We start from the raw sequence: 12018 nt of genomic DNA on the forward strand, positions 1-12018 counted from the left end.
ACATATGGGAGTATCGGAATCGGAAAAATTTGTGCTATGTTCAGATGCCGAAACAATTTTTTTTTTTGTTTTTTTTTTATTTGATTTTATTTCAAGCAAAATCTTCCACTGCTAAAAGTAATAAAATAATAAATATTTATTGATTTTTAAAATACCAATAAAACAAAAACCGATAGATCCCCCCACCCCACAACGTTTAAGAAAATATCTGCATATTTAACATGTGTTTTTATGATAATCAGGGAGAAAATAATTTTATAGTTAAATATTTAGAGATTCATGAAGAATCGGAATCGGGAAAAGTATCAGAATCGTCATCACTATACCAAAATTGTCCATGTTTTTGTATATGATAATGGCCATCCCCTATAAGAGGTAGAGTGAGCTAACATTTGGGGTCTTTTTCCTGGAGACAAAATTCCCTGTCAGTATATAGATAATGATACTAGTGTTTTTCTAATTGGATTTTAAGTTTGTTAGTCTATTGTAAAAAGTCGAAATTGAATCTTTTTCTGAAAGGAAGAAAAATAAATCGGCTTTTAGCATTTACTTGAGAATTCTTATTTACTTACCTCCCCACGTGGGCAAAATTAGACATCAGGTCAGTTTTTTATGTGAGGGAAAATCCAGCCCCCCCCCCCCCCACCAAAAAAAAAAAAAAAGTCTCCTGTCCTGGCTAGAATAAAGCAAATGTAGCATCAGAACAGATACTACACTTTGTTCCTAACCAAAAGTTCAGAGTTAGAAGCAAATTTTTTTTTTCTTTTAACTCTTTCAGAGCTGAAACAAGACATATAAGGGGCTACTATTTGGGATCATGGCAACCAGGGGATTGTAGAAGTTGAATAGAGAGATGATTGGTCACAATACAATTAAACTTCTACATGTTAATTTAGCCAGGAAAGCAAGAAACAGGGAGGGAATTTCAGAAACTGTAAAAGTAGAAGGCTTTCCAGCATCTAGGGATCTTAACAGTGGTGGGTGCGTGTGAAGTGTATAGTGTGTGTGTGTGTGTGTGTGTGTGTGTGTGTGTGTGTATGTGTGTGTGTGTGGAGTGGGGGGGGTATCGAATCGCCTTTTCTGTTAGCCAAAAACTTTGCTTTATGAATTTTTTTTTTTTTTTTTTGGTAAACCATTCTTTTCATTGATGAAAGTCCAGATGAAAAAATATATTTTTATGATTAATAATAAAAAAAAAAGAAAAGGTGCTGGCTCAAATCTATTAAAAGCAACAAAATGTTCAACTTGTCTGAAATCTGAAAAGTGTCGATCAGAAAAAATAAAAATGTTGCGTCAAAAACGAAGGAAACCAATGAACACCACAATGCGTGGAAGTGAAATTCGTCAACGATGTAGTTTAGTTAACAACCGAGAAATTGAAAACAAAAAAAAAAAAAATACACAACAAATAACTTTTACCAAATGCAAGAAAATTTCATCTTCTTTCAACCTACATAGTTTGTTCATTTTTTGTTGTTTTTTTTTGCTGTATTCATTTTTGTTTTTGCAGACTTTTGTCTGCATCTTCATAGTTGTCGTTTCACTGCATTTCGGCCAACTCATCCTCTGGCCTTCTTCAGGTAATTAACTGTGACAGGATAGGAATGCTGAGTCTTGTACCTGTATCCCCAGTAATTACTGCCTTCCACAGTTGTCGTCTCACCATATTTTGGTCGACTAATCCTCTAGCTTCGGTAGGATTGAAACAACTGTCTTTAGACAATGCTAACCTGGAACCACAGAGACTCAACACCTTTATCCATTGTGTCATGGCAGTGTCTGAAGATATCTGTTTCAATCCTACCCAAGCAAACGAGGATTAATTTGGCAAAACATGGTGAGATAAAAACAACTATGGGAGGCAGTAAATACTGGGGATAAGTTATAAGACTCAGCATTTCTATCTGGTTGCGGTTAATCACTTGAAGAAGGCTAGGGGACGAGTTAGCCGAAATGTGGTGAAACAACAACTATGAAGCTAAGGACAAAAGTCTACAAAAAAAAGAATACATAAATTATGAAGGCTCATCTCAAAGGATTCCAAACACACAAAAAAAAAAAAAAAAAAAGTTGTTTTTTTTAGGTCTATGTTCTAAAACATTGTGTTTTTGATTGGAAAAATTTTGTAAAAAAAGTGGCAATGAGCTTTGAAATATTGATACTTGATTTGAAATAAAAAATAAAAAAAACTTTAAACATTTTCAATATGTTAAAAATATACAGATCGGTCAAAAATTTAATTAGGAGTTGTAATATTTTAGATGGCTGCCATTATTTCTTGAATGTAGCTTCTAATATTGTGCAGTTAACAATAAACACTAAGAGAAATCAAAAATTTTAAAAACAACATAACTGTTGCCAAACACATAAATTTTTGACCGACCTGTATTTTTTAACTGAAACTGTTTGAAAACTTTTCTTTATTACAGAATAAGTTTCAATATTTCAAAGCTCATTGCTAATTTTCATGTTTTTGTTAAAAAAAAAAACAAAAAAAAACTCTAAAATAAATAACACTACAAATAATTTTAGAACAGAAAAAAATATATATAAAATTGATAGAAGATTCAATTTTCTTGCATTTGGTATAAGTTATTTGCTGTGAATTTTATTTGTTTTCGATTTCTTGCCTGTTATCCATACCAGATCATTGCTTGATTTTAAAAAAGAAAAAAAAGAAAAAAAGAAAAAAGAAAGAAAAAAGAAAGAAAAAAGAAAGAAAAAAGAAAGAAATAAGAAAGAAAAAAGGAAAAAGAAAGAAAAAAAAGAAAAAAGAAAGAAAAAAAAAGAAAGAAAAAAAAGAAAGAAAAAAAGAGAAAAAAAAGAAAAAAAGAAAAAAAGAAAAAAAGAGAAAAAAAGAAAAAGAAAGAAAAAAAAGAAAAAAAAGAAAAAAAGAAAAAAAAAAAAGAAAAAAAAGAAAGAAAGAAAAAAGAGAAAAAAAGAAAGAAAAAAAGAAAAAAAAGAAAAAAAGAAAGAAAAAAAGAAAGAAAAAAAGAGAAAAAAAGAGAAAAAAAGAGAAAAAAAGAGAAAAAAAGAAAAAAAGAAAAAAAAGAAAGAAAAAAAAGAAAGAAAAAAAGAAAAAAAGGCAAATAAATGAGTTTAAAGATTAAATTCATAGACGGATTTCAACTCACAACTAACGCTTCATCTCGACATCAAACAGTGCAAATCTTAGCATGGTAGAAAAGCAGAGAAGAAGGAGAGGGAGGGTAACGTAAAGGTGACGAAGAAAGAGAGAGGTAAGTAATACAGCTGATGTTAAAAACGTAGAAATGCTAACGAGATCTACAGTGCAATAGTGATCAATCCATTTTGATGTTTTAGTGTAGAAGCAAGCAATATAGGTTAAAAAGGTAGACATATTACGAGAAAGGTGGAAAAGATGTAGAGCGAGGCAAGGAAAATAGGTTCTCAACAACTGATAGCTGTCTATTACATCTACAGTGCAGTGACACTCAGGTCATAGTGTAAAAACAAGCAAGATAGACATGTTAAAAAATGAAATGAAAAAGGTTAGAGGGCATAAAAGTAAGAGATAATAATAATGATATTGTCTATGTAAATTTATGGATAGGTATTTAGGTATATAGGTAGGTAGGTACCATTTGTGCAGGAAATCCATAGCTTCCAGTCTTTCGCATGGTCGCCAAACAATACCCGGTCGGCTGGGTAATCTTCTAGATCGACTGGGGGAAGGAGAGACTAGCGTGTCAGTCTGGTTATTTTCACCAGGGCCGGACGACGCAGCTCTCTTAGAAGCTGAGGTCTTGTCTTCAGAGGCAGCAACAGGCAGAGCCGTAGAACACGCCAGACCCAACTGCTTCTCTGTCGACTGCCCTGGCTCTCCCCCACCACCTTTTCCTCCTCCTCCTTTGTTCTCACCCTGAAATAGATAGGATTATTAATAAGACATTTAACAGCGAAACCACTAAGGCCAACCCCACCACCACCAATAATAATCTTCATAAGTTTAAATTTTGAAGTAGATATATATACATATATACACACACACACACACACACACACACACACACACACACACACACATTATGTGTGTGTGTGTATACAGTAGAACCCCGAGATACAGCATTAATCCGTTCCGGAGTTGGTGAAATCGCCGTATGGCGAGGCCTAAGCAAAATTATTTACAGTACATATTAAAAATTAGTAACAAAATACAGTGCAGTATATAATACACATGAATATAATCAAATAACATTATAAATAACACCGTAAAGCAGGGCAAATACTGTAACCAGGAGCCGGAAAAACATTGTATCCCACATCGTAATCTGAAAAAACCGTATCTCGGGGCCACCGTATCCCGGGGTTCCACTCTACACACACACACACATTGAATGGGAGATATTATATGTCAGGGCTTTACACTGCGAGTTAAACAGTCGCATTTGCGAGTGATTTTTTTCCTAAATGGCGACAAAAAATAATAAAATGCTTAATCTTTTGGCGATTATGTTTTTTTTTACTGACAATCTTTCAACGCTCATTACTGATTGAAAAATATCCTTTCAAACTTCACTTTTTTTTAATAAAACGAGCAAAGTCAAATTACTTAAACAATAAAAAAGTTTATTAAAACAATATACTCTACTTTTTCTTTTTTTTTTTTAACAAAGGCTGTTAAAAAAATCATCCGAAGAAGTACATACTCGTCATGGAACAAAGATATATTCAAAATAATCGTGTGTTTCGCTAGTAATTTTGCTATTTGGCTAGTAAACAAAAAATATTTAGTTGTCAAAGGTCAACTAAAGATAAATTTGTCTATAGAGTCCTGTTTATGTAATTGATTTTTACAACGAAGTACAAACTGCAGCACACACACCAAGACAGACATCAACCAGAAATCGTTGACTCGAGTTCCACTCTCCATTGTACCATTTAATAGGATAGACCCCTAACCCATGATTTGACATCCAGGTAAATTGCATCTGAAGCATTAACTACCACTGCAAGATTGCTGTAGATATCAGAACGTTAAACAAGCATGTTAGCATACGCAATACGCACAGAATAAGCAAATGTGGGAAGGCATCTGCTCTTCTTGACAAAATACTTTTTCACGGCCGTTCATTTGACGGAAGTATGTGTATTCTTTTCGACTACTTTGTCAAGTGATAATCGGATCAAATTAACCTTGTATTATTCAGATTATTCAAACTACTATCCTCCTCTTTTTTTTTTTTTTTTTTTTTTACAAAGGAATCACTTATCAAGGCCCAGAGGCCACTCAAGGATAAGGGTTAAAGAGTGTACAGTGGTCAAACGGACAATATCATAGTAATCGTTAGAAGTGTAAATTTGGTAAATTGGATTACTTAAGGGGAACGGCTCATCAAGAACTTGTTTACATTGGACTTGAAGACGGCCATATTATAGTCAGCTGGAAAGCAGGTAAACGGAAGAGAGTTCCACAGGTGTGCAGTTTTTAGAAAGAAACTTTGTTCATGGAATCTACGTTTAGGTTCAGCCACAGATAGAGAGTGGGGTAAATTATTGATAATGTTTTCAGCCAAGCGAGTGTTTCTCGTGAATGATTGGCGAGAGAGGATCATAGATTGGAGCTCAGACGAGCACTTGTTGCTATCATGTTTTGGTTGATGTAACCGCAAACAGTCTTTACGTATATCTTGTCCACAAAGATGCATGTCATCTATATATATAAAAGGCAAAATGTGTGTGTTTGTGTGTTTGCATCTTTTTCATATGTCTGCAAAGGATTGGGGGGGGGTCACTGTTTCTTAGAACTTTTTATATACTGCCTAGATTATAATATGTCCGATTTACGAAACAATGTCGTCTGTATCTTTTATTTCAGCGACTTTTATGCTACAAAATTCGCGCTGTGATTTCATTTTCTCTACTACTACGACGACGTGATGTTTGACCTAGAAAACATTGACATTCGTTTAACCACCTGCTTTTTTAAACGTTTATTTTCACCTGTTCTCAATTCCCTGCCTTCGTAGCGTCGTGGTAAGTCATCAGGCTATTCACCTCAAGGCTTCGGGGTTGAAGGTTTAATCCTCTGTTTAGTGGATTCTAGGAAGACAAATTGAAAACTACTTGAGATTTTCACTCGGTCATGGCTGATAGAACAAGAGCAAGCTACCACCAGATGATTAAATAAAGGGTTTTGTTCCACATAAATTTTTAAGTTCAATAGAAAGATTCGAGTTTGTCAAAATGCACTTAAAGAAGGTCAGAGGTTACATCGACTGAAACAAGATGAGAACAGTACCCTGAATAATCTATCTATCTATAACAGGCAAAAGTTGCGCACATGTTTTTTTATGTCCGAGAAAGGTTTTTTTCATTTCGAGTGTTCGTTTGTCTTTTTCATATTAAATAAAGTGAAACTAATGGAACGCAGCCGCAAACTCCTGGCCTTCGCCCGGCTAGTATCTGTTCTGTAATTGGTCCTTGGTACTGAGACAATGACTAATGTTCATGCAATGAATAATGTTCGTGCAAAATTTCAAAAAAAAAATCCAAAGCGTGGTTATTGAGAAAAGTGCGAACAAACGAATGGACTAACAGGAGTCCAACCCCTCCTTTGACAGGGGACCCCAAGAAAAGAAAAAAAAAATGTCATTAAAGTGAGTTTATCAGCAGCTACATTAAGTCTACGCATATATCGTCAGGCGTTTGGAGGTAGTGCTGGGGATGAGCACACTGCAAGATGTTAATTTCAAAACTTCAAGTGATGAAATTTGTCCCTCCATGATGAGCCTCATAGATGATCACAGATCTTGAATGGTGACATCCTGAAGGCAGCCATTACATAGGACAGTTGTCTAACATGTGAATGTTTCTGATGAAATACATTTCACAAGCACCACCTGTCACATTTGGGCTGGTGCATCTGTTACTTGTCTCTCACTCCTAGACATGGTTCAAAAGAGAGTTGCCAACCTGATAGGTCCTGAACTGTCATATAAGCCTCAGCCTCTGCCCCATTGACGAGATGTTGCATCCTTCTGCCTGTTCTACAAGTACTTTAATGGTGAATGCTCTGATGAACTACAAGCACTTGTACCCCCTCGACGTTATATCTTCGTCGCAACATAAAATTCAGTGCATATTTAAAATTACACTTAAAATACAGAAAAACCTTTGATATATGTATTCGTTATGGAATAAAGATTTCATATTCCAAAAATCATGTGTCAAAGCTTAAAAATATAATTGTTTTCATGGGAAAACTTTATCTTCCTCACGTACATCTGCCAGTCGACTGACATTTCCTTACTATAACGGTTTGAAAACGTGTACAAACAGGGCAGTCCAATAACAGTGTACCAGGGAACTAAAATGATTAACTGTATCTTTATGGGTTTTTATTTGTTTGTTTTATAAAAATTACTCCAGACAAGGCATGAAACTACTTGATATAAGGAGCTAAAAAAAAAAAAAAAAGAATCTACACTCCTATAAATTTGAGTTTTTTGTGTATCGATATTCATATTAAAAACTCTCTTTTTCTGTTTATATAAAAAGAAAATACAACTTTGTTATATATGCATTGTGGAATTGCATTCATCTGCAAAAAATCTAGCTAATTTGCATATTCTTTTAAACATTCATTTCAATTTATTCCCTATTAGTTTTTTTTCGGGTTTCTTATGAAATGATCATCTTTAGTTAACTATTATGTGTAATTATATTCATGCAGATATTCTACATGATTTATATTTGCGTAAAAAGGTAAAAGTAAGCACAAAACTCTTTCCATATATATTTATGTATACGTATATAATTTTAATTAAAAAATTTTGCCTACCAAACTCCTTCCAGAGTTTTTGGTCTATAGACATGAAACTTCATATATACAGGGTGTCCACAAAGTCTGACTACATTATGTAGCCAGACTTTGTGGGTACCGTGTAGATTATATAGCCAGACTTTATGGGCACCCTGTATATATATATATATATATATATATATATATATATATATATATATAAAATTATTACTATGATAATTTTTTTAATACCTATGGACATTAATGTTTCATCCTTTCAGAAATCTATCAATGCAGGGAGTTATGATTACAGCTGGTTGGGAGATTCGAACCTGGCCAAAAACCATCTGACTATTAGCAAGGAACAAGTCTGGCTACATAATCTACATGGTGCCCACAAAGTCTGGCTACATAATGACTTTGTGGACAGCCTGTATATATATATATATATATATATATATATATATATATATATATATATATATTTGAACCCATATGAAACTTTATATTTGGATTTTAGCCCAGGAACATCTGTACAAAAATGTGAAAATTTAAAAAAAAATTTAAAAAAAAAAAAAAAGAGAGAAACTTGCCATGTGAAGGTCGAATATCAGCATTACGAATATGCATGCATAATGTAATAGCTATTGGTTCATGTTTTTATTTTTATCCTTGCAACAAACATGCCACCATAGCTCAGTCATTAACAGCAGAGAAAAGAAAATCTTATGATTTATTTTTTTTCCTCTACTGTTAATGACGTTTTGGTTTCGATTCTTGGTACAAGTCATTTTTTTTCTTTTAACTTTTTAAATCATTATTATATATTGGGTCCGATATAATATAATAATACAAAATCTGCATTGATCAAAATACCATATTTAAGCGTATTTTACGACCGGGCAATGCCAGGTGCCCTGCTCGTATACAAATAAATTTGTAAAAAAATACTTCAAAATCAAAAATGAGCCAACAATAAGTGTTAGATGAATAGATTGTGACCCAGAAAATAGCAATTATTCCCCCTTTGTCAGAAACATTGCTGATAGAATGTGAGGACTAAAAGGTTAAAAAAAAGAATTTTTTAAAAGTAAACCCAAGGCTCCTATAAGAACTGGAAGTGATTTTCTTTTTTTAAACATAATGGAAAAGTTTGGTATGCGACAATAGGGTTTTATATTACAGGCTACTTATCTAGCATACTGTCCTGTACAATCTGTCCGACAAACACAATGCTGCTGTCCAACTGAATTATGATTCTATTCAGTCACAGGAGATCCAGTTTCCCAGGCTTTACCTTCTCTCTTTATTGCTAATTATCTGAGTCCCACCTCTCTCCCAGGCAAATGTTGAGAGGGTTGCTCAGGCATTTTTGTAAGCCAGAGTGCCTTTCCCTCTAGTGCACTTGCTTTTTAAACTTCACCTGTCCTTGTGTCTAAGCTTCTAAGGAGTTAAATATGTCGTAGTGTTTTATAATATTACCAGGCATTTCATGGTGCAGCCTAGAAGAATGAACTGGAGACGTATTGACATTTGATTTTCAGAGACTTTCAAAAGAAATTAAGTCAACTCGTATATTTGAAATTGCAATAGAGTAACATTCTGAGGATGTGAAGAGACGTTGAAAGATAAATAAATGAATGTACATGTTTTTTTTTGTTGTATTAAACCATTTTTTTTTAATTAAGATTTTCTTTTTTTTTTAATTAAGATTTTCTATTTTCTTTTTTTGGATTGTCTGGACTACTGTCCTAATCTTGAGTGTTATTTTCACAACATTTTAGTCAATGTAAACGACCTTCTTTATGGCCCCATGGCATAACAGTTATTGCACTAAATAAAATTCAGTTTTAAGAGAAACTCTTCTGGAGGTTGAAGGTTCAATCCTCAGTGCAGACGATACTAAGAATACAATTGCAAATTACTTAAAACTTCTATCCAGTCATGGCTGATGAAAAAAACGCAGACTATCCCTGTAGATGAAATAAAATGTTACATTCAAAAATCTACGAAGATTCTAGAGTTCGACAGGATACACCTGAAGAAGGTCAGAGTTTCTGGCCGGGAACTGCTTGGCGTGCTCTATCCTTCCTTGGCAAAATTCAAAACCGCCTTTGAAATCTAGTAGGTAATGCCCTTTTTCTATTTCCTGCTACTTCTTTCCCACAGAAATGATGTTGCGAGCATGTCTCTGCTTGTTTATTATTTTCACGGGAAGTGCTCGTCTAAGCTCCAATCTATGGTCTCCCCCCCCCCCGTTGCCAAACTTTCACAAAAAAACACTCAACTAGCTACAACAACTATTAACAATTTTTCCCACTCTCTATCTGTGCCTGAATCTGAATGCAGATTCCATAAACAAAGCTTTTTTCCTAGAACTGTCCACCTGTGGAACACTGTTACACTGGCCTACTTCCCACCAGATTACAATATGGTAGCCTTCAAGTCCAATGTAAACAAGTTCTTGTTGAGCCGCCTCAATAAATAATCCAAATTCTACCCAAGTTACACCATCAACGATTACTACACTACCACCTTACATTCATTCTTGAGTGGATTTTGGGCCTTGATAAGTGGCGACACCTTTGTGTAAAAAAATTGTTTTTCAATTTTTTTTTTAAAAACCTGAAAAATAACTGATGAGAAAAGTAATTCAGGCAATCTAAAAATTACAAATTATCTAATTTATCATCTAAAATATTTAGAAACATAAAACAGATAATTATGATGTTTGGAAAAAATAATCCATGTGCTCATTTTCATTTATTTATCACTAGCTAAGATACCTTTGTGCGGATACTTTGCTGTACGTTAGGGTGGCTGCAAAGCGGACACCCTTGTAGTAAGTAGATGTCGTAAGAGTCGCACTAAATATGACCTTAACCTTTGACCTTGAAAAATGGTGTGCACCATCCCTAGGTCAGAGACCATCACCATATCAGGTTTGGTCATGAATGGTCCAGTGGTGTGGGCTGTATCACCTGTAGAGCTCTCTACTTACTTGTAACTAGCTGACCAAAACATGCTCATGACTGTGTAGCAACATATTACTGCTAATGCAAAAACAAATAAGTTGGTGGACCAATAAAGAGCATATATATATATATATATATATATATATATAGTCATACACATACAGTACTGTTTCACAGCTCATCAGTGTGGCTAGACAAGCAACTATCTCAAGCTAAGATTAAACCCGATCGCTCAAACGACAGTCGCAGCTTCTAACCTCTGCGCTATACGGTTGCTGCTATGCGGACAGCGAATTAACAATGTTTTGACATATATATATATATATATATATATTTATTAAATTCATTTATACAAACAAACGGCTACATATGTGCATACATGTTTCTGTAATTTCCCATTACAGAAAAATCACGTCGTCAGGCCAAGGACATTGCTAATATCATAATATTAAATACTCTGTTAACTCATTGAGCATTTTTTTTGGTAGATACATGTTTTAGTGGATGTACTTCTAGGAAACTAAGCTACACTACCATAATATGTGTGTGTGTGTGTGTGTGTGTGCTATGACCTTCACCTTTGATCTTTACCTTGGAAAATGGTGTGATACATCTATTGGTGGGAGACCATCATCATGCCAGGTTTGGTCATAATTGGTCCAGTGGTGTGGGCTGTAGGAGAGACGGACACACAAACACTACTACTTTATATATAGATTTGAGCAATTAAGATTCCCATGCACGACTGCACATTCTGTTGCATCATTATCTTTAGATGCATCTGCAAAAACAGATATGTTTAGGATACATGATTAATAGACTAGTTTAGCAGGAGACCATAACATTATTAAATTGAGTCCGCACCCATAACGATGACCTCATTTCAGACTAAGCCTAACGAAAATAACTACACGCCAGATAACAAAACAGTGTTTATTTAACTCACTCTTGAGTCGACGTTGTAATCCTCACAAGGTTACCAACTGCAAAGAGACTAACTTTAATAAATAAAACTGTCTAGCTATTTTTATTTCTTTTTCTTTTTTTATTTTAGTTCGGTGTGTTCTTAGAGATCCCCTCCTGAAACTAATATTTCATTTATTTAAGAGTTATATTTATATTGGAGAAATTTTTTTTCAAAGCATATTCACCCCAAAACAAGGTAAATTGTCTCAGACATAAAAGGGCTACTATGAACTATGCTTAAAGGTACACTAAGTAGAGAGTTCAGCAGCAAGATGTTTTTTCACATTACATCTAAATTTCTGCATGTTAGTA

At 34.1% G+C, this 12018-nt stretch overlaps 1 protein-coding gene across 14 annotated transcripts in view; it reads right to left on the reverse strand.

Annotated features, from left to right (window-relative positions):
• LOC145243583 (PHD finger protein 20-like protein 1) overlaps nt 1-12018 on the reverse strand; it is a 200070-nt gene that overhangs the window by 152622 nt on the left and 35430 nt on the right. For 10 of the 14 annotated variants that reach the window (XR_013862915.1, XR_013862914.1, XM_080106569.1 and 7 more), the window contains exon 2: nt 3599-3883. The exons of the other annotated variants lie outside the window; for them this stretch is intronic. Coding sequence is in view for 8 of the 10 variants with exons in the window: in XM_080106569.1 (XP_079962695.1) it covers nt 3599-3883 (285 nt within the window). In the remaining 2 variants the exon portion in view is untranslated. The remainder of the gene's footprint in view (nt 1-3598; nt 3884-12018) is intronic. 14 annotated transcript variants of the gene reach the window in all.

This window comes from Euprymna scolopes, chromosome 22 (assembly GCF_053919585.1).
Source record: "Euprymna scolopes isolate OS-2025 chromosome 22, ASM5391958v1, whole genome shotgun sequence".
NCBI classification, from domain to species: Eukaryota; Metazoa; Mollusca; class Cephalopoda; order Sepiida; family Sepiolidae; genus Euprymna; species Euprymna scolopes.